General features: G+C 35.3%; 1 protein-coding gene across 3 annotated transcripts in view; it reads left to right on the forward strand.

Moving 5' to 3' along the window:
• Positions 1–23,406, forward strand: part of LOC101888248 (tyrosine-protein kinase receptor torso) — a 257,277-nt gene that overhangs the window by 48,666 nt on the left and 185,205 nt on the right. The window contains exons 2-4 of one of the 3 annotated variants that reach the window (XM_059125667.1): positions 6,530–7,078; positions 7,312–7,799; positions 19,411–19,806. In XM_059125667.1, the coding sequence (XP_058981650.1) occupies positions 7,587–7,799; positions 19,411–19,806 (609 nt within the window). In that variant the 5' untranslated portion in view covers positions 6,530–7,078; positions 7,312–7,586. The remainder of the gene's footprint in view (positions 1–6,529; positions 7,079–7,311; positions 7,800–19,410; positions 19,807–23,406) is intronic. The other 2 variants (XM_059125673.1, XM_059125675.1) reach the window with 2 other exon arrangements.

Consider the following 23,406-nt stretch of genomic DNA (forward strand, 5'->3'; position numbering starts at 1 on the left):
TCTACATCCAGTTTCATTGTTAAAATTTTTGAGCCGAATAACCCTTTAGAAGGAAATGTACATTAATAACCTTTTCCATTACCAGTAGTTTGAAAATAACGAGTTTTTCCACAAAGTAATGAGCAACGTTGTTATCAAGTAATAAGCAACGTCGACACCGTGTGAAAACATACGCCTGCAAAAACCGAAGGTTTCGAGTTTGATATTTGACATCGTCAAACTATATGAAAAAAAATACAAGTAAAAAAGCTGTAAGTTCAGCCGGGCCGAACTTTGAATACCAGCCACCATTTGGTACAAATTTGGCAATTTTCAAAAAATAAAATCCGTTAAAAATTCTGTTAAAATTTTTAAAATACAAAAAGACGACATCGACCTGCATAGGCAACTTTTGTCATAAGATATTAGAATATTCAAATGCGAAACTTAAAAAAAATCTGTTCATAATGTAGCTGAAATCATCAAAATACCGAATATAGGGAGGTACCATGGGGGTTATAAAACGTGGGCCTGCACAGACAATTTTCTGCCATAGGCTGTAGTTTCCACTACGAACTTCAAATACAAAATTTGTAACAATTCCGGTAAATAATGTCGCTAAAATCATCAAAATACCGAATATCGGGAGGAACCGTTATATGGGGGCTATACGAAGACGTGGACCTGCACAAACAATCTCCTGTCATAGGCTGTAGTATCCATTACGAACTTCAAATACTAAATTTTGAAACAATTCCGGTAAATAATGTCGCTTAAATCATCAAAATACCGAATATCGGGAGTTACCGTTATATGGGGGCTATACAAAACGTGGACCTACATGGTCCAATACCAAAAGTCCTACAGACATAATATACATTTGAGTACAATTTTATCAATCTACTTAATTTCGCTCGGGAGCTAGAGTGATTTCCACAGACGGAAATCGGCATAGAATTTTATGCTGATCAAGAATATATATATACTTTGTGGGGTCTAAACTATAGATGTTGTTACAAACGGAATGACCAACTTAATATACCCTCCATACCATGGTGGATGGTATAAAAATAAAATACGATGAATTTTTGATGTAGATGTAAATCTTTAACCTAGTGTGCGGCTGCCAAAACAGAAATTGAAATATGGGTTCTTAAAATAAAACAAATAATTTTTCTCAAAACTTTTCTAAATGTTCAGACTTTTAAGGTTTTTGTATTTTATTGTTTTCCCTTTTGGAAAGATTAATAGGAAAATTTATATCTTTTACACCACAAAAAGTCTTCAAAATCTTTCATTTTGAAGTTTACCGAAGAGCATATTAGCAAAAACATTGCACAATGGTACCACATCCAATTTTTCTCTCCAAAACTATTTCAATGTCTCCATATGATAACAACAGTGTTCTCAATATTAAAGTTTAGAATTTCAGCACTCTCTCTAGAATAGACACCACAAGTGATCAAAAAAAAAAAATTGTACTTTTGGGAAATAACAGTACGCATTCTCAAAATTATATCCTTCGAATATCAAATTTAAAAATTCCAGCTCTGTCCTAAACCGAATCCCAAATTCAAGACCACACCCATATCTCAGTCCCAGATACCAAACACAGATGCCATCAGTTATATTTTAGATATTTTATCTCTATCCCTTCACCCAATACCAAATGTAGTACCATTCAGTACTTTTATGGTACATATGAACATATGAACAGCGACCCAAATACCAAATTTCAGATCTCAGGCATTGTAACAAATATAGTTCTATTTAGTACTCTTCATGTAGTTGTAGTACACATTTTCGAAACCACATTTTTATCACAAACTTACTACTAACAAGGACCTCAATTCCAGGTTCCTCCGTTCACCCTGAACTAAATTGTTCCAAATTTAGGACACTTATAGTACGCATATCCAAAACCAGCTCCTTCTCTCAATCACAAACACCAACAGTGGCATCCATATCAAATACCACGAATTCAGCTCTATCCCTTCACCCAATACCAAATTTAATATTATTTAGTACTTTTCGTAGAATTGTAGTACACTTTTCCAAACCACCTCCATATCTTAAGTCCTGATACCATCAGCGACTTCAATATTAAATTTCGGTATTCCAGCTCTATCTCTTCAACCAATACCCAATTTTATACCACTTAATACATTTCGAACAATTATAGAAGACATTTCCAAAACCACCTCAATCTTAACCACAGATACCAACAGTGACAATTATATCAAATTTCAAAATTTTATCTCTATTCCTTCACCCAACACGAAATATTGAACCATTTAGTACTTTTCATACAATTATTTTTTCGAAACCACCTTCATATGTCCAACAGCGATCCTTATACCAAATTTCAGATATCAACCACTATCTGTTCAGTCAATACCAAATTGTATCAAATATAGTACTATTTAGTTTTTGTTTAATTACAAACTTACCACCAACAGAGACTCCAATAGAAAATTTCAAAATTCCTACTTCATCCATTCAGCCTAAGCTAAACTGTTCCAAATTTAGTACCATTTAGTGCACACTTACTACACATTTCCAAAACCAACCTTAAATACCAAACTTACTTTCTTGATTCTCATATCAAAGAACTTTTCTTAACTTTAAATTTCGAATTTCGAACAATGCATTGAAACATCTATACAACACTCCATCAGTGACACTCATTTCAAATTTCGAAATTCTAGCTCATTCCTTTTATTCAATACAAAATATTAATTTTTTAGTATATGTTAGTACTTTTTGTAATATTTTAATACGAATTTCCAAAAATCCAGTCTTATCTTATCTGTGGACCAAAATTGACCCTCTGCAATATTAAGCATACCCAGGATCTATCTAATCTTGATATTGTACATAAACATAGTTCAGGAAAAAATCATCAACCTACTTACTAAATAAGCTGCCAGAAATTAATAGATATTTTTTTGAAAATTAAATATCGCATTTGGTTAGGAACAACAGTTGAAGTGTATGCTGCATTTTCAGAACGTATTTATACCGGATACATTTACATTTTGGATTTTATAATAACGCACTCAGATTTAATTAGACACGACTTCAATCATGCAAAACAACCACATCCGTCTGTTATGCAGTTCATGTTTGTGGAAAATCCACTATAATCCGGAAAAAACATATTCATTGAAATCTCAAAAACATCAGCAATATTTCGTACGATAATTAAAGAGATTATGTTATTGTTACAAATGATTATTAACAGCATAGTTTTCGAAATTTGGGCTGAATATTTAGTAGTTGGAAATGAAATATGAATTATTCATTTGGTGTTATTCTATTATTATTTTGTGTTTGAAATTATCATAAAACAATATTTTGTAGAAGTAACACACACATACACAAACACACCTCTAGGCCGATACTATATTGCAAAGAAGTTAAACAGTTTAAGGTGAAATTTAATGAAAGACTAGGAAATAAATTATATATTTTTGAGGAAAAAAAAAAACAAACAAAAAAACTGTAAATTCAGTCGGGCCGAACTTTGAATACACTCCAGCATTTAGAACAAACTTGGAAATTTTCAAAAAAATGAAATCCGTTAAAAATGCTGTTTAAATCTTAAAAATACCAAATGTCGCCATTATATTAGGGTATATACGACGACGTGGACCTGCATAGGTAACTTTTGTCATATGCCAATACAATATTCAAATGCGAAACTTGGAAAAAAATCGATGAATAATGTCGCCAAAATCATCTAAATACCGAATATCGGGCAGATCATGTAAGAGTCAGATATAAAGTGCATTTTTACACATTCATATTTACTACATTTATTGCATACTTTTTGGAGCTCACCACAAGTGTTGATATAAAACTGAGCTAAAAATCCTAATGTAAAACGTTTGTATATAGAATTTCAAATTAAATGAAATCTTTCGAATGAAACCTTTTAAGATTAATGAATGACATCTCTTTCAGCGGAAACTAAACTATTTCCACTTAAAACGAAACCTTTTCACAAATAAAATGAATTTTTTTTTCAAAAATACATTGTTATTTGTAGTAGATTTAAAAGTAAATCATCTCATTATTAAATTGAATGATATCGTTCGAGGCACTGTAAGAGCTCAACTCAGCAACCTTTAACGGATCATAACGTTGGGTACATGATAGAGCGAAATTTTCAACAGTCTACTCAACAAGACTTCCCTAACAACACAATGGATATGGTGTTAAAAATCACTTAAGTTGCGAACCGGGAATCTGTTTATTAAGTCAGATGAATAATTTTGCTTTTCAACCCTGCCCATTTAATTTGGAAATTCTATATAAGACTCTATTGTGATGTGTCAACTGGAATTAAATATGTTTTTATTCCCAATATGTAAAAGTCACAGACATAAAGCCCTTGAATTATATTTCAATATATCGGTATATAATCTAGCAGTAGACCATATGTACTCCTCTCTCTCACTCTCTCCCTTTTTATCCATCCATAAGGTATTCATCGAAAAACAACTAGAATTATGAGGCAGATATAGCTTTTTAATTTAAGGGAATTTAACTAATAGCGATTTCACATAGTGGAGGGTATAAAAAGTTCGGTCCATTCGTTATATGGTGCAGCCCCTAAATAACGGTAACGCCCATTTTATAGAATTTTGATGACGTTAACTGCAATCTTCAACCGATTTTAAACTCGATCGAATTTTAAATCCCGATACTTTTATTTTTTAAACCCTTAGCCATATGGCCAGAGAGGGTATATATCATTTGCCTGGACGAAATAAAGGTTTTAGACCCCAGGTCTCTTTGGACCAAATCCGTTTCAGGACATTTGGAGTCGATCTAGCGATGTCCGTCCGTCCGTCTGTCCGGCTGATGCGAAGATGAGCAATAGCGGTCCACTCTTTCTGGTACTTCCCACACAAGAGATCAAAATTTAAAAAAAATAATTTATTGCACACACAGTGAACGGATAATCCGATTTTGCTCTAACTTTGCAATTCCTAATATTTGCATCAGCTCTAGGTCCGGTGCGAATATGGACAATGTCAGCACCTCCCCCACAAAGTGTCAAAATTTTTAATAATTATAACCCGTATAAAATTTGATGTGGTAGTCCGATTGTCTTTAAATTACACCCATCACAATATTTTTATTAGCCCAAGGTCTGGTGTGAATATGGGATATATCGGTCCACTCCTTTTGGTAACTCCCTCACAAAGGGCCAACATGAAGCTCTTAAAACGAGAAATGAGCATCCGATTCTTTTGAAATTTCATACAACCCAATACTTCTAATTAAGCAAGATCTGGTGTACAGATGGTAGATACGGAACCAATCCTTTTGGTACCTACCCGACAAAATTTTGAATTTTGAATAATTAATTTGAAGAATTTTACTCATCCCAATATTTTCATCAGTATATGATGAAGTGGAATAATTCGGTTCACTATATCTGTTAACTCACGCATACAGGGTGAGATAAAAAAACTGCAACAAAGTCAAACGACATAATTTTTAATTTTTTTTAAGTTTATTGAATGAAAGCAAAAATGTCGGAAATAGCATCAAATTTTAGAATAAGTTTAGATTTGTTCGAATCGGTCACCATTGGCACGAATGTTGGCCTTCAAGCGTCCAATGAAACCGTCACACGCTGCCCGAATTTTGCTCTGCGGTATTTTGGTCCATTCCCGGCGAAGCGCTTGCTTGCTTTTAGTGCCAACCTTGCTTTCCGAAATACTCCAGACACAATAGTCCAACGGATTGGTATCCGGAGATTTTGGTGGCCATTGTGCGAAGAACATCATTTTGTAACCATTCTTGGGTGGCGCGTGACAGGGAACGGATAATCCGAATGCGACGGTGCTGAGTCATGTTGGAATGTCCAAGGTCTGCGGCCAAAATGCGCTTCCTTACTTTTCGAACCATTTCTGCTGATGTTGCTTATTTCTTCCGTCCATTTCACGGTAACGAGCGATGGTACGTGAGACAAAAGATTTATTCACATTCATATGCTGGAGTGCTCTTACGAAAGCCACTTGTGGTTTTCCAGCCAAATATAAAGAAATCACACTATCACTCTTGAATAACATCTCGAAAAACTTTTTTTCTGGAAAATTCTGACCAAAATGCTTTTGTACGCTTGTTAACAATATAATGAGCTGTCACTGGAATAATTTTAACAGCTTTTAGAAGTGTGGCTTAGAAATGACAGCAGTTTGAAGCTTGTTGCAGTTTTTTCATCTCACCCTGTATTTCAAATTTTTCAAAAAATACACATATCTCATAAAATGTGAGTAAAGTAATCGATATAGCTCAAATCTGATTCGTTGTAATATTTATATCACCTTAGGTCAGAAACGAAATGGACAATATTGGCCCACTCCTTCGGAACCTGCCCCATGAGGTCAACCGTTCGAATAATGGGAGTAAATATCTGTCGGCAAAACCGACGGATACTTTTTAACTTGTTAACTTCAATTTTTGTTTTATCATGCATTTAATGTCGACCCACCTTGTGAAACATTTGAATACCCTTCTCATTTCATTGCAGGTTTGGAGCCACTGTACCTGGTGTCCTCATGCATATGCAACAATTCAAAAGAGACAACGAGACAAAAACAATAAAAGCAGACAAATCAAAGAATAACATGAACCCAAAAAAAAAAAAAACCATGGATTTCGTTTGACATTCTTGTCGTTCGCACATTCAGTGGTCGTCGCTGTAACGTGGAACAACCGCAAAAGTAAATCAAACGTCAATTCGCGAAGAACGGCTCGAACTGTGGCTGTCGCTGTCTGCCAAAGTGAGAATCTGAAAAACAACCAATACGGTATTTGAACATGACAAGGGCAAATATTTACTAAATTTCAGTAAATTTTTTTTGTATCGAGGGTTTGTTTAAATTGTGAAATGTAAATAGAATTTCTAGAAAAATGTAAAGTGAATAGTTAATTAAAAGTTCTTTTGATGTGAATTTTAAACAATGAAATTTGAAATACGAAAGCAGTAATGTTGAAAAAGTCCTGTGTCTTCACCATATAATTATGACCTAGTAAAGGATTGTGAAAACTTTCCTTAATATCGGTTTCAAGGAAAAAAGTGAGCAACAAAAACGATTGTTTTTTTTTTGTTGGAGCTGTTGATTTAAATTAAAATTTCTTCAAATCAAAGATATTTTAATTAAATGGTCATTTGTGCAATCAAAATGCAAAGGTCGTTGCCATAAATACGTATATACGCATGGATGTATGTTTGAATGTGCAAATGTCTAAACAAACACGCATATCTATTAATTATTTACTTTTTGTTGGTTTTTTGTACAAATACCTAAGTAGGTAGTGTGACAGAAATAAAATAAAAAAAAAACAAAATACAAATTACAAATTACAATATTCAATAAATAAAGAAAAGAGAAAAAGCCTAAAATAAAGTCAGGAAAAGAAACGGCAAAGGAAAACGAATTAAAATGAAATAAGAAAAAATACCATCAACTCCAAATTAACATCTCACAATTGGGATATATATTGAACTGCCCTTTTGGTGGTCACGTTTTCGTTTTTGCTCTGCGGGACCCGATTTATTCTTTTCTGGATCACCATCGTTGACAATGTTGCTGCTGTATTACACAAATACAATTCTCTTTTGGTTTGGTCTGCAAAATTCCAGCCTTTCCGAGGGTCTGGCGAAAAAGTTACACAAACATGACTTCGATTATTTGCCGCAAGAAGTTTGCATTGCCCAATGTTTGAATCGGATGAAATTAAATGAAACAACGTTACCACCTCTTTTGCCCATAGAGAGGGGAAATGTTACGAAACCGGTGAGTTCATAAAATGTAATCCATTTTGTATAATTATCTATTTTAGCCTGTAATTATACTCTACAACGCTATGTGTTGGGGGTATTATAAGTTTGATTGTGCCAAAAACTATGTAACACCTCGAAATATTGATTCTCGACATAGCAATCTATGTAGGGATATTGCTATCTCGCCGAGCTGAGTCGATTTAGCAATGTATGTCCGTCCGCTCGCCTCTCCGTCTTCCCATGATTAATTGTTGTGCTACAGGACGCAAATTATGATCCGACCCTCACGAAATTGATAATAGAGGTGGGTTTAGGGTGAGAATAGAACCCTCTTGTTTTTGAAGTTGATCGGTTGAAGTGGATCAAAGACAAAAAAAAAAAAATAGATTTTGCAGCTGCTCTACAGATCGCAACTATAGACCAATCGACGAGGAATTTAGCATGGGGCTAAAAGTTAGGGCTTGGCAGAAGCCTAACATTTTGTTTGGTCATCGGACAATATTTATCGGGTAAAATAGATCATAACTTTTATGTGAAAACAATACGAAAATTTCCACTAAACTGTGAATATTTTTAATCCCTAGCCTAGATATCGCGTACATAACAAAATAGTTCCAAACTATATGTACAACAAACTCATGTTAGTTATACCGCTTATAAGTCAAAAACCACTGGACTGATTTTAACAATTCTCAACAGTTCGGATTGGCCTCTTGCCAAAAAGAATAAAATCGAAGAAACTCGCGCAAAAATATGCCAAAAAAAGTGAATATTTTTTATTGCATGCGATTTTTTCGACAACTATAGCCTTAACTTACTTGTTATACCCTCCACCATAGTATGGAGGGTATATTGAGTTTGTCATTCCGTTTGTAACACCTCGAAATATACATTTTAAACTCCACGAAGTATATATATTCTTGAACAGCATCGAATTCTATATCGTTTTAGCTATTACCGTCGGTCTGTCCGTCTGTGGAAATCTCTATAGCTTTCGAACGCAATGAAGTAGGTTGATAAAATTTTACTTGCTTTTACTTATGTCTGCAGAACTTTTGACATTGAAAATGGGTCATGTATAGCCCACATATAACGGTAACTCCCGATATTCGGTACTTTGATGACTTTAGCTACATTATTTACCGGAAGTGTTTCAAATTTGGTATTTGAAGTTCATAATGGATACTACAGCCTATTACAGAAAATTGTATATGCAGGTCCACGTCTTCGACTAGTCCCCATATAATTGTACTCCAAATATTCGGGATTGATTCAAATTTGGTATTTGAAGTTCGTAATGGTTACTACATCCTATGTCAGCCTAAGATTTTAACAGAATTTGTAACTGATTTTATTTTTTCGAAAATTTCCAAACTCGTTCCAAATGGTGGATGGTATTCAAAGGTCGGCCTTCCGAACTTACAGCTTTTTAACTTGTTGGATTTAAATTTGTATATATTTCATTGATCATGTCCTCATTTCAATCTTCAATCTTCTCCCGGGTATAGCCTATATAAGCTCAGCCAGGAAGCCCATCTGACAGTTAAGTTTGCTGTCTAAAAACATATGTAAAGTGGACCGAAGTATGCCACCTCGTCTAATACTGATAAAAATATTGGGATGTGCAAAATTTAAAGAAAATTAATGCAATTCTTTGGTTCCTCTTCTATTGAGCTTACAACCTCGTCACTCGTCAAAAAAAGTTTTTTTTTTCATAGAAGTTATTTTTAAAATAATTTCTGGGGAGAATATCCCAGACAAAAAACAAGGGAACTGATGAGGATTGGTGTCTCTTTCCGAAACCTAGGTATTCCCTGCCTTACCCCCTGGTAAACATTACCATCGTTCTCCACTAATAAACAAACGTTGTTTTTATAAAAACAACAATAAAGGGATTAAACCTGGCCATTTTGCAACAACAAAATACTGTGGTATCCCGAACAAACAAGCCAACACTGTTCCGAAAAATCGAACATTCAAAAGTTTAACCGAAATATCATTTAGATCTATTGAGATACATTGAGATACACCAAGTTTGATGGAAATTGATGACTTGTTAGGCAAAATGTTGACTCTTTATGGGGAAGGTACCAGTAGAGTGAAACGATACATTCCATCTTCACACTAGATCTTTTATTAGCGAAAATGTTGGAATGCATTAAGCTTAGAATGAATCGTTTTGGTTATTCAAAATCTTGACCCTTTGTGGGGGAGGTACCATAAAGAGTGAGTCGATATCAACCATATTCACAACAGATTTTGTGTTGATAGAAATATTGAGATGTCCCGAGTTTGTCGGATGTTAACTTCGCGTTTTATGAGCTTTATGGATGTTCAAAATTTTGACCGTTTGTGGGGAAGGTACCAGTAGGAGTAGGCCAATTTATTCCATCTTAACAAAAGACCTTGTGTTAATAAAAATAGTATGATGTGTTTAATTTGAAGATAATCGGACTCCTGCATCACATTCTATAAGAGTTGTATTAGTCCAAATTTTGACCTTTTGTGAGGGAGAGAGGTGCTGGAAGGTGTCGATATGACCTAGCACTGACAAAAATATTAGTATTTGCAAAGTATCCATAAAATTTGATGACCCTGTCTCTATCTCTAAGGTAAATTATTTTCTTTGAAAATTCTGACCTTTTTTGGGGTAGGTACCAGAAGCAGTGGACCGATGTTGCCCATTTTGGAACTCGATCTGAGTTTGTCAATAATATTCCGATGTACAAAGTTTCCCCAAATCGCATACTCCCTTCGAAAGTTATCGTGCGCACCATCCAGGCAGACAAACGGACACCCCAAGATCGAATCCAAATGTCCTGAAACGGATTTGGTCCAAAGAGATTTAGGGTCTATTTCGATTACGTCCGTTTTTGTCCATATCACTGAGTGTATAAAAATTGAGTCATCGACTGCCGTAAAATGTTAAAAGTCTATCGACCTAATTCATATAAAGGCCTGACGTTGTATAGGTTTTAAAGAACCATGGATCAGGTAGGACGAGACTGACTAAATGATACCCCAAATACAACATGTGAGATTTGATGAAATATACGCAAACATTGGAGAAAACAAAACACCAAAAGAAAAAAGAGAATTTGAAACAAATTTTGGTCTTTATAAGGATCATATCAATATATTACGATATATTGAGTGGGCAGAGATTCCCGATTTGCTGCCTGTGTTAACAACATATCCATCATGCAGATAGAGTGCATCGCACTATCACGTACACAATTATATGCTTCATTGAAATATCCCGGAGCTTAAATCTTGCAGTGTATCACACGATACAAAATCGAATCGCTTGAAACAGATTCATGGGAGCTATAGCAATATCTGAACCGTTTTTTTTTTTACCAATTTTGACATACTTGCTTCTAGGCTGAATTTGGTCGTATGTGCCTAAATCTATGCAATTGGGGCTGATATTACACATTTGGTGCACAATAAAATTGAAATTGGACGAAGATATATTAGGGAACTGTATTTTAATTTGGACCGAATATCACCAAGTTCAATATGGCTCAACCTTGGGCCAAAAAAATTGTTTGTTGACAGACGAACATGCATAAATCGACTCAGAATGTGATTATATGGAGATCATAAGAAGTAAATATGGGCCAATCTCGTTTATTTTTGCTTGTTACAAATAAATGTAGCACGGTAGGTAACAGGGGTTTATAAAGAACATGTCTAGTCTCTGTTGAAGGAGTTAAACTACCCACTGAGAACCCGAACTCTGAAGTTGCAGACATTTTAGTTGAAAGTTGGGGAAAAACCTTCAAAGTGGGGTATATGGGTGCTACATCCAAATTTAGACCAACATATACCATTTATATTAATTCTTTTGCCAAATTTCAGAGTTCCATCTACGACTTGGAAAGGAGGGTATATTAACTTTGTCATTCCGTTTGTAACATCCTTAAATATTCGTCTTAGACCCCATAAAGTATATATATTCATAACACTGTACGATACGATTTTTCACCCATGATCAAACTGACAAAATTCTGAAAATATAGCTCAAAATAAAATATACGTATCTCCCAGTTTTTCTAGATCAATTCATTTAAGCTTTTTACGAGCAATTCAATTTTTGGAGTATTAAACATTAAAAATGCAATTTTTATAGTTGTAAATTAAAAGGTAAAACTTAACAGTTAAATTAATTTGAAAATTTGGTACGCTCATTTTGACGTTTATACATATCGGTTCTTGTCTGACCAACAGTATTGAGCCAGCATATACCTCATGTCTTTGCCATTGTACCTCTTTTCAATTTCCGCGATGCTCGTCGCTGAAGTCGCCTAAGTTCGGCGGGTTGTGAAGAAAATGTATTTTGAGGGACATATTGACTACCATCGCATGGTACGAAGCAATCAGATCTTCTACAATTTCCCTCTTGTTTCCCAAAAAATTATTTATAACGTTTATGAACGCGGTCCATGCTCTTTTTTCTATGGGACTAAGCATATTTTGAAAGTCTACTCTGCTTAACAGTTGTTTGATTTGTGGACCATTGCAAACACCTTGAAGAGAGGAACAATTAAAAACTAAATAATGAAAAGAGAGACATTAAGCACTTACCCGCCGTGATCTTAGCTTCGCTCATTTTTGGAAAGATAGCTTTAAGATCACAACAAATTATCCATGTGTGTTTCTTGTAGTCTATTGAATCCAAAATTATTTTCATATTTTCGTACGTTTCAACCATACAAGTTGCGTAAGCAATTGGTACCGATGGATATTCATTTCCAATATGAAGCAATATCGCCTTCAGCTTGCTTTAAACGAGAACCCACTATTTCTGCCGACTCTTTTGACATTTTAGCATCGCGAACCAAGTCATTAAAGTCCGCTTGTGTCACAAAATGTACTGCTTCTGAACCGTATTCACTTGTCGGAAAAAATTCTGAAGGAGATAGTTCTCTTATGGACAATGAATCAACTTCAATTTGCTGGCAAGCTATATTCTTTTCCGAAGGAGCTGTTGGAAATTGTGTGCATCTAAATTGTGTCCTTATAGCTGATTGAAGGTTAGGGTAAACAATTTTTTTGCGTGTGTTATAACCGAACACACGAGTCTCTGTTAAACAGAAATGACATTGTTCAGATGAGTTCTCAGTCCGTCGTAACCAAATTGTAGGCCGGACATATATAATTTTATGTACAACCGGTTCACTTTTCCATCCATTTAATCACCGATAGCAATAATCGCAGATTACTTCTGGCACGTACCATAGGTTTGGAACATACGAAACAACGAAATACTCTTCAAAACCTTTTTCAACACTTGCATTAATACATCTTAAATGCTTTGGAGGTGCAAATAAGCAACAAACGTCACAAAATTTATTTTTTTCGACACTCCATTTCTTAACCGTTTGAACACTTACGCACTGTTGTTGATAACATCAATGTTTTTAATATCTAGGGTTACTAGGACATTAAACATATATAGGTATATACTGGCTGAATACTCCAAAAATTGAATTGCTCGTAAAAAGCTTAAATGAATTGATCTAGAAAAACTGGGAGATAAGTATATTTTATTTTGAGCTATATTTTCAGAATCTGGTCAGTTTGATCGTGGGTGAGACCAAAAGTTTAAATTTGTCGTACAGTGTAATCAGCATAAAATTCTAATTCGATTTAACGATGTCCGTCTGTCTGTCTGCCCGTCTGTCTGTTGAAATCACGATACAGCCCACATTATTTTATGTAGAGCGCCAAAATTTAGCAGAGATGATGATTTATGCCACATTTTTTCACGGATTTGTCTGGAAATTGGTATTTGTAGGTCATAACGGGTTCCTGAGCGTGTGGCAAAACATTGCATGTTTAGGTCCACGTTGTGATATAGCCCCCATATAACGGTACCTCCCGATATTCGGTATTTTAGTTTATTTTTTGCCACATTTTTTCACGGATTTGTCTAAAAATTGGTATTTGTGGGTCATAATGGTTTCCAGCTCCGGTGGCGAAACATAGCATGTATGGGTCCTTGATTTGGTATAGCCCCCATATAACGATACCTCCCGATATTCGGTATTTTGATGGTTTTTGCCACATATTTTCATTGATTTTTCTAAAAATTGGTATTTGTGGGTCATAATGGGTCCTAGTTCGTATGGCGAAACATTGTAATTATAGGTCCACGTTTTGGTATAGCCCCCATATAACGGTACCTCCCGATATTCGGTAATTTGATTATTTTTGACACATTTTTTCACGGATTTGTCTGAAAATTGGTATTTGTTGGTCATAATGGGTTCCAGCTTCGGTGGCGAAACATTGCATGCATGGGTCCATGATTTGATATAGCCCCCATATAACAGTACCTCCCGATATTCAGTATTTTGATGGTTTTTGCCACATTTTTTCACTGATTTGTTTAAAAATTGGTATTTGTGGGTCATAATGGGTCCTAGTTTGTGTACTGTTTATTTTCGAATGCTGCTAAGCATCCATATATAAGTTGTGGCTTTTATATAAGGGGTATTACGAGATTTGTAGCCTTTTTCCTCATTCTGACTTTTGGTATTCCAATTATGAACAACTATCGGGTTTTTCCTTTGTTTACGATTTCGAAAGGAATAGTTACGTATGTATCGGTGCAGAAGAGGAAGTAGGTTTAAGATTATGTCATGATCAAAGATAGCTTGTCATGTGTTTATCAAAATCAAAAAGGAAGAAATGCAGGATTTCTTAGGATAAAAACAACAACGTCGTTGGATTAAAAAGATTTAAGAAAAATATGCACTTCTATGCAGATTTGCATCAGCTAATATACACCCTCCACTATTCGGAAGTAACTAGAAATTTTTCAAAAAACATTACGTCGAAAAATACCTCTCAAATAGAAAACTTTATATGGGGGTACCGTTGTATGGGGGCTATACTAAAACGAAGACTTGCATAGACAATTTTCCGTCATTGGTTTAAGTACCCATTACGAACTTCAAATACGAAATTTGACACAATGTCGGTGAGTAATGAAGCTGAAAATACCAAATTTCTAAAACCCAGACCTATGTAAGCAATTCTTTTTCAGGGGGTAAAGTAGTCACAAAGAACTCCTTGTGTAGAATTTCAGACAATTCCATTGAAAAATGTGGTTAAAATCACATCAAAATGCCGAATGTAGAAGGTTCCGTTATATGGGGGCTATACGATATCGTGGACCGATATAGCTCAGACCGGTGCAAAATTTTAGCTTCCTATCTTTTTATACCCTACACCACAAGGTGGTCAGGGTATTATGTCTTTGTTTGTAACAGGCAAAAGGAAACGAAATAGACCCATAGTTCCATTTGATGATCTGCATAGAATCACTTTCTGAATTGATTTATGCATGTCAGTCAGTCTGTCCGTCCGTCTGTTCATGTATTCTTGTGAACAAAATGCAGGTCACATTTATTATCCGGACGTACCCTATTGAAATTGGAGATAATCAGTCAAAATTTAGATATAGCTCCCATATATATCTTCGTCCGATTTGCCTTTTATTTTGCATCAAACGTGTAATATCAGTTCGAATAGTATGGAGTTTTGCACGTACGATCAGACCTGAAAATAAGTATGCAAAATTTGATCGAAATCGGTTCAGATATAACTATAGCTCCCATATATATTGTTCATCCGATTTGTTACTTTTGTCCTCCGCAGCCGTAATATGCACTCTATAACAACAATATTTGGAGAAATATATCAAATACAGCTCAGAAATACATTTGCTAAATTTTATCGAGATCGGTTCAGATTTGGATATAGCTCCCATATATAACTTCGTCCGATTTACTTTTGATTGTACCAAACGTCTAATATTTGCCCAAATGCGATGAAATTTGGCACTTGCGACCGAATTGAGTCTAGAAGGTATGCCAAATTTGGTGAAGATCGGTTCAGATATAGCTATAGCTCCCATATATATTGTTCATCCGATTTGTTATATTTGTTTCCCACAGCCGTAATATGCACTTCGTAACAACGGTATTCAGGGAAATATATGAAATAGAGCTCAGAAATATCTTTGCCAAATTTTATCAAGATCGGTTCAGATTTGGATATAGCTCTCATATATATCAAATGGGCAATACAAGTCCGAATTTAAAAGATACAAATGCTTCTGCCTATTTGATCCTTTGAACTTTAAATAATAATTATAATCATAGCGTGTATGATTGAATTCTCCCATAAAAACTTTTAATTGTTATGCGGAGCTCTACTAAATTAGCAAAGTGGTGTAGGGTATCATAAAGTCGGCCCCGCCCGACTTTAAGACTTTCTTTACTGTTTTTTTTGACTCTAGCGTGATTATAACAGACGGTCGGACGGACAGTGCTAAATCGTCTTAGAATTTTACACTGATCAAGAATATATATACTCTGTTGGGTCTACAATTATTACTTCGATGAGTTACAAACGGAATGACGAACTTAATATACCCTCCTCACTATGTGTGGTGGAGGGTATAACAAAGTGGGGCGGTGTCCACCTATGCCACTGTGCTTATTTATCAGAGCTGCCAGTAACAAATATACATTAAAATCATATTAACTATAACCTTTTTTAACGTGTATTACAGCGATATAAGTTTTTGGAATCTGAATCAATTTCCAGTATATTAGATGGAATCGTAAATGTGGCAGGTATAGAAATATCTGAATCAATTTATTTTAACTTGACAGACAAATTTGATCCGATTACCACTAACCAATAGGGCTCGTCATTGGGATTCATTATAACCTATAAATACCAATTTTCAGACAAATCCGTGAAAAATGTGGCAAAAATCATCAAATTATTGAATATCGGGAGGTACCATTATATGGGGGCTATACCAAAACGTGGACCTATAATTTCAATGACTCTCGCACGAACTGGGACCCATTATGATCTACAACTACCAATTTTCAGAGAAATTCGTGAAAAAATGTGTTAAAAATCACCAAAATACCGAATATTGGGAGGTACCGTTATATGGGGACTATACCAAAACGTGGACCTATACATACAATGTTTCGCCACATGAATTAGGACCCATTATGACCCTCAAATACCAATTTTCAAACAAATCAGTGAAAAAAATGTGGCATAAATCATCAAAATACCGAATATCGGAAGGTACCGTTATATGGGGACTATACCAGAACGTGGACCGATATGTCTCATTTTCAATACCAACCATCCTAGACACAACACAAATTGCTCTGCTAAATTTTGGCGCTCTACGTCAAATAATGTGGGCTGTATCGTGATTTCAACAGACAGACAGACGGACTGACTGACGGACATCGTTAAATCGACTTTATTTTATGCTGATTATGAATATATATACTTTATGGGGTCTACGACGAATATTAAGTATGTTACAAACGGAATGACAAAGTTAATATACCCTCCTTTTCAAGGTGGAGGTAATAAAAAAATGCATCTGCGGATTAAACAAGTTGATTGTAGTAAGCGGTTTGTACCAGATCCAAATGTCAATAATAATGCCATTTAGCCCTGCAAAAATTTAACCCTTGGTTTTTGATCGATTCTGATATGTATTCACACGAAAGTTGTGGTCCATTTTACCCGCTACATATAATCCAATGGTCATCCAAAATGCTAGACTTCTGCCCTGTCTTGAACTCTAACTTCACGCAAAATTCGTTTCGATTGTTTTTATTTTACCGTGACCTGTAGAGCGACTGCTAAATCTGTTTTTAACTAACTGTACCCCCATGTAAATTTTCATGAAGATCGGACAATAATTACAACCTTTATATTATACCCATAACATAGTGCTGTGGAGTGTAAAAAACTTGACAAATTTCAAATCGCACGCAATATAAACCAGTAAAGAAAGTCTTAAAGTCGGGCGGGACCGACTTTATGATAGCCTACACCACTTTGCTAATTTAGTAGAGCTTCACATAACAATTAAAAGGTTTTTATGGGAGAATTCAATCATACACGCTATGATTATAATTATAATTTAAACTTCAAAAGACTAAACATGCCGAAGCATTTGTATCTTTTAAATTCAGACTTCCAAATATCCAAATCTTAACCGATCTTGATAAAATTTGTCAAAGATATTTCTGAGCTGTATTTCATATATTTCCCTGAATATCGTTGTTACGGAGTGCATATTACTGCTGTGGGAAACAAATATAAAAAATCGGATAAACAGTATATATGGGAGCTATAGCTATATCTGAACCGATTTCGATCAAATTTGACATACAAGCTTCTAGACTCAATTCGGTCGTAAGTACCAAATTTCATCCCATTTGGGCAAATATTAGACGTTTGGTGCACAATAAAAGGTAAATCGGACGAAGTTATATAAGAGAGATATATCCAAATCCGAACCGATCTCGATAAAATTTAGCATAGGTATTTCTGAGCTGTACTTGATATAGTTACCCAAATATTGTTGTTACAGAGTGCGTAATATGCAGTATATATGCGTAATATGCTGCGGAGGATAATAACAACTCGGATGAACAATAGCTATATGTATATCTGAACCGATTTCGATCAAATTTGGCATAATTATTTTCAGGCCGTGCAATGTCCATACTATTCGGACTTATATTACACGTTTGGTGCACAATAAACGCCAAATCGGATGAAGATATATATGGGAGCTATATCTAAATTTTTACCGATTATTGCCAATTTCAATAGAGTTCGTCCTTGGGCCAAACAAATGATTTGTGCAAAATTTCATCTTTTTCGGGTAATAAATGCGAACTGTACTTTGTTCACAAAAATTCATGGACAGACGGACATGCATAAATCGACTCAAAATGTGATTCTATGCTGATCACCAAAAGGAACTCTGGGTCTATCTCGTTTTGCCTTTTTCCAACAAATGCACAAAGACATAATACCCTGACCTTGTGGTGTAGGGTATAAAAAATACAAAAATATCCACTTTTTATTGACGTATTTGTAATCGATTGTCTTAGATTTAATCCTTTCTTGCCAAGAGGCCATTACGAATTCTTTTACATAAAGCTTTTACCTATTTTGTATGTATCGGTTATCTTAGCTTCATCATCACTGTATCGGTCAGAAGTGAAGAATATTCGCGGTGTAGTGGAAAATGTACTTTTTCCCAAAGAGTTGTGGTCTAAATATTGTCCGATGACAAAAAAAAAAAAAAATAGTGGGATTCCGAAATATTTTCCATCATACAAAGAAAACCTCCTTGCTAAATTTCGTGAGAATTGGGCCATAATTTTGACCTGTACAGTGTACATGATTTGTAGGGACACACATAGCCAGATTGAATCACCTCGGCGAGATAGGAAGATCCATATGTAAATCCAGTGTCCAGGACCAATATTTCGAGGTGTTACACAATTTTTGGTCCAATCAAAGTTATAATACTCCCAACACATAGGGTTGTGGGGTATAACAACCCTAATTTATAAATAAACAAAGCGAACAGAGTCTATTTTTCGGACTAAACAGCAATTATCGTTATATTCCGATTAATTTTGGTATTTTCAAATATTGCCTTTATCTACTTCTTTAAAAATCCCGAACCTCGTGGGTGTTGAAATATGTATTTCTTTCCGACATAAAACTGAAATATTTCACATTCATTTTCATTTCAGCTCCTTGAAATATGTGTTGACGCTTGTGAGAAATTCCATCCAAATCCACATCAAGACAACAAATCGACAGTTAAACGTGTTCACGAAAATTACACACTGGACTTGATCTGTCGCGATGAAAGTAGTTTAAATTTTAAAATAAATTTGCATTCCATGAGGAAGGCCAGAATGTCAGAGCTCCACAGCAATACAAAGTCCAACGATACGGCAAAGGAAACGGATGTGACGACAGCAAGAGCAACAGCAGAGAAACAAATAAAAACAACATCTTTAAATGCCGTCTCCAACGCTGAAGATGGCGACAATCCAGCTGACGATGAAAGCAACGAAGGAATGGAGCTATTTGTTATAAAAATTCATTTGGCCAATGAGACGCAGAAATTTTTAGTTTATCTGGTAAGTGAGAAAGTGTGTGTGCTTTCATTGTATAACACAACACCGAATTTAAAATATGCGATTTTGCAAGAATTGCATATTAAATTTCTGACAGACAACTTTTTGGATTAAACGAATGACGTTATAACATCGAACCACTGGGGCGAAATAATCTACAGTTATTTATTCCTGTTGTTTAACCGAGGTATGTCCACTGTAGCTTTTCTGATGCCTTCTTCAACTCGTTCGAAATTTCATTGATGTTTGAAACTTCTGTGTGCATTTATTGGATTTGGCTAGAAGATATTGAGGTATTTGGCATTTGTAGCGGTTGATGAATCCTTGCAATGGATTGCATTGGTTTGAGTTCCAAAACTCACAACCGCAAAGAGAGAACATGATTTCACACCACTACAAAATATGTTAAAGAAGAAGCACTCGAAGAAATTTCCAGACGGCACTAAGTTTTCCATCTACTCATTTGTCAGTTTAATGCGGCTAAATATGTTTAAGAGAACATATCTGCATCATCGACGTACTCAAAAATGTATTTCGAAACCATGCCGAATGTGGGGGTCCAAATTGTGAAAAATTAATTTTTCCATGTAAAATGTACAAAAAATGTCAGATAGGTAACTATTTGAGATGCGGCCCCTGTATACTGATCTGCATAACAAATTATTTGGGTCTATTACAGTAGATTATGAAAGTAGAGCTAACAAGTTAAAAAGCAGCTAAGTTTGACCGGGCCGAACTTTCCACCATTCGGAAGGAACTTGAAAAAATTATAAAAATATACGTGGAAATGACCGTTCAAATGAAAATTTTATATGACGGCTATGCGAAGACGTGGTGCTGGATAAGTATTTTTTGTCATGGGCTGTAGCAACGATTTCGAACTTTAAATACGAAATTTGATATAATTCCGGTGAATAATATTGCTAATATCATAAAAATACCGAATAAAGGGAGGTGCCTTTGTATGGGGGCTATACAAAGACGTGGACCTACATAGACAATTTTCAGTCATAGGTTGTAATACTCATTACGAAATTTAAATCCGAAATTTGAAACAATTCCGGTAAATAATGTCGCTAAATTCTTGGAAATTTCGAATATCTGGAGGTACCGTTATATATGGGTGCTATGCTAAAACGTGGACCTACATAGATAATTCTCTCCCAGGGAGTAAAATACTCAAAGGGAACACCCTGTGTGGATTTTCATACAACTCGATTGAAAAATTTGGGTACTATTATCAAAATACTGAATACCGGGAGGAACCGTTATATAAGGGATAAACGATATCTTGGGCCTATATAGACAATTCTCTTCCAGGGAGCAATGTACCAACAAGGAACTACTTTTGTGGATTTTAAGACAATTGCATCGAAAAAAGTGGCTAAAATAATCAAAATACCAAATATCTGGGTACCATTGTATGGGGGTATGCGATATCATATACCTATATAGACAATTCTCTTTCAGGTAGTAAAGTACTCTCAGAGAACTCCTTGTGTAGAATTTCAGACAAAGTCATTGAAAAATGTGGCTAAAATCAAAATACCGAATGCCGGGAGGTACCGTTAAATGGGGGCTATACGATATCGTGGACCTATATAGACAATTCTCTTCCAGGGGCGTAAAGTACTTACAAGGAACTTCTTATCTAGAATTTCAGACTATTCCATTAAAAAATGTGGATAAAATCATCAAAATACCGAATATCGACAAGCACCGTCATATGTGGGGTATACGAACACGTGGACCTGCATAGACAATTTTCTGTCAATGGTTGAAGTATCCATTATGTTTCATTTTAAGGTCGCGGTGCAAGTCACTGTTACGGACATACCAAGCATTGTTTTGAAAACACAGAACTTTTTCCAGATGTGTGTCTTTTGTACAACCCCAGAGCTGAATGCCATATAGCCAGACTGGCTTTAATGCTCGTTTTTATATCACTGATTTGTTATCAATTTAAAGGACTCATTTTCTCCCCAGCAGCCAACTTAGATGCGATATTTCATATATAATTCCTCTCGTTGTATATACCCTACAACACATAGTGGTGCATTTGTTTGTAACTTGGAGAAAGAAGCGAGATAGACCCATATTTACTTTTGAGGATCTTCATACAATCACTTTTCGAGTCGATTTATGCATGTCAGTCTGTCCGTCCCTCCAAAATTAGAGGAAATCGGCTCAAATTTAGATATAGCTCCCATATATATCTTCAACTGATTTCGGGTTAATTGTGCGCCAAATGGCCAATATCAGTCCAACTGACATGAATTTTCACACATCCGGCCGAATTCAGTGTAGAAGAAGGTGCATCAAATTTGGAAATCAGTTATCCACAAAATTAATACTTGGTACTAGATATCAGATACAGCCCAGAAATACCTCTGTCAAATTTTATCGAGATCGGATCAGATTTGGTTATAGCTCCCATATATAACTTTATCGGATATCAGGTTTATTGTGCACCAAATGGCTAATATTAGCCCAAATGAAATTGAATCGGATGTTAATTTCGCATTTTATGAGCTTGGGGGAGATACCAGAAGGAGTGCACCGATCTCTACTATCTTTCTAGCAGATCTTTGGCTGTCATTTGTCAATTCTGATTGGAATCGGATATTAATTTCGCATTTTATGAGCTTTTGAAAATCTTAACACTGTCTTATATTCCAGCTTCATACCTGCCCTTGGATTAATAAAAATATTCTAATGTGTGTAATTTGAAGACAATCGGACTCTTATATCAAATTTTATAAGAATTATAATTTTTCAAAATGTTGACTCTTTGTGAGGAAGGTACTTGATAGAGTGAACCGATATTGTCCATTTTCACATCTGGCATAGCACTGATGGATATATTATAATTTGCTGAATTGTGGGACATCCGACATAATTCAGCCTAAGAACATGTACCTCAAATTCGGAGAAAATCGGTTCAGATATATAACTAGTTCCCATATATATGTTTCATCTGATTTTGGATTTTAAATCATTGGCATGCGTAATATGCACTACACAAGAATGATATTTGGTACCAAATACATTATTGAGCTCAAAAATACCTCTGTCAAACTTTATATAGCTTCCACATACGATTTAGCTTCCACATACGCATTTATCCGATTTCAGGTTTATTGCGCATCAATCTACACTTTGTATTTTTAGTGTCAACCTTGCTTTCCAAAATACTCCAGACACAATATTCCAACGGATTAATATCCGGAGATTGTGCGCTGGAAATGAAGCGAGGAACGTAATTTTGTAACCATTCTTGGGTGGAATGTACAAGGTATATTTCGCGATAATATTCGGCATTTATTCTGATGCCACTGTCGATTAATATGAGGGGACCATCGGTGTGGCGGGCCACACCATCACCATGGCCGACGCTTAAATTCTGGTGGCCAGCCGAAGGTGCACATTTTTAGCTGACTTCTTTGGCAAGTACAACGAATATTTTCTCATCGGAGAAAACCAAATTCGGCAGTTCACCACTTTCGGCCAAGCGAAGCAACTCTTTAGCTCTTTTGAGTCTATTTTCTTTCTGTTGTGGTGTAAGTTCTTGCACTTTTTCGAATATCAATTGCTTTACTCCGA

Source organism: Musca domestica, unplaced genomic scaffold, assembly GCF_030504385.1.
Source record: "Musca domestica strain aabys unplaced genomic scaffold, Musca_domestica.polishedcontigs.V.1.1 10, whole genome shotgun sequence".
In the NCBI taxonomy this organism is placed as follows: Eukaryota; Metazoa; Arthropoda; class Insecta; order Diptera; family Muscidae; genus Musca; species Musca domestica.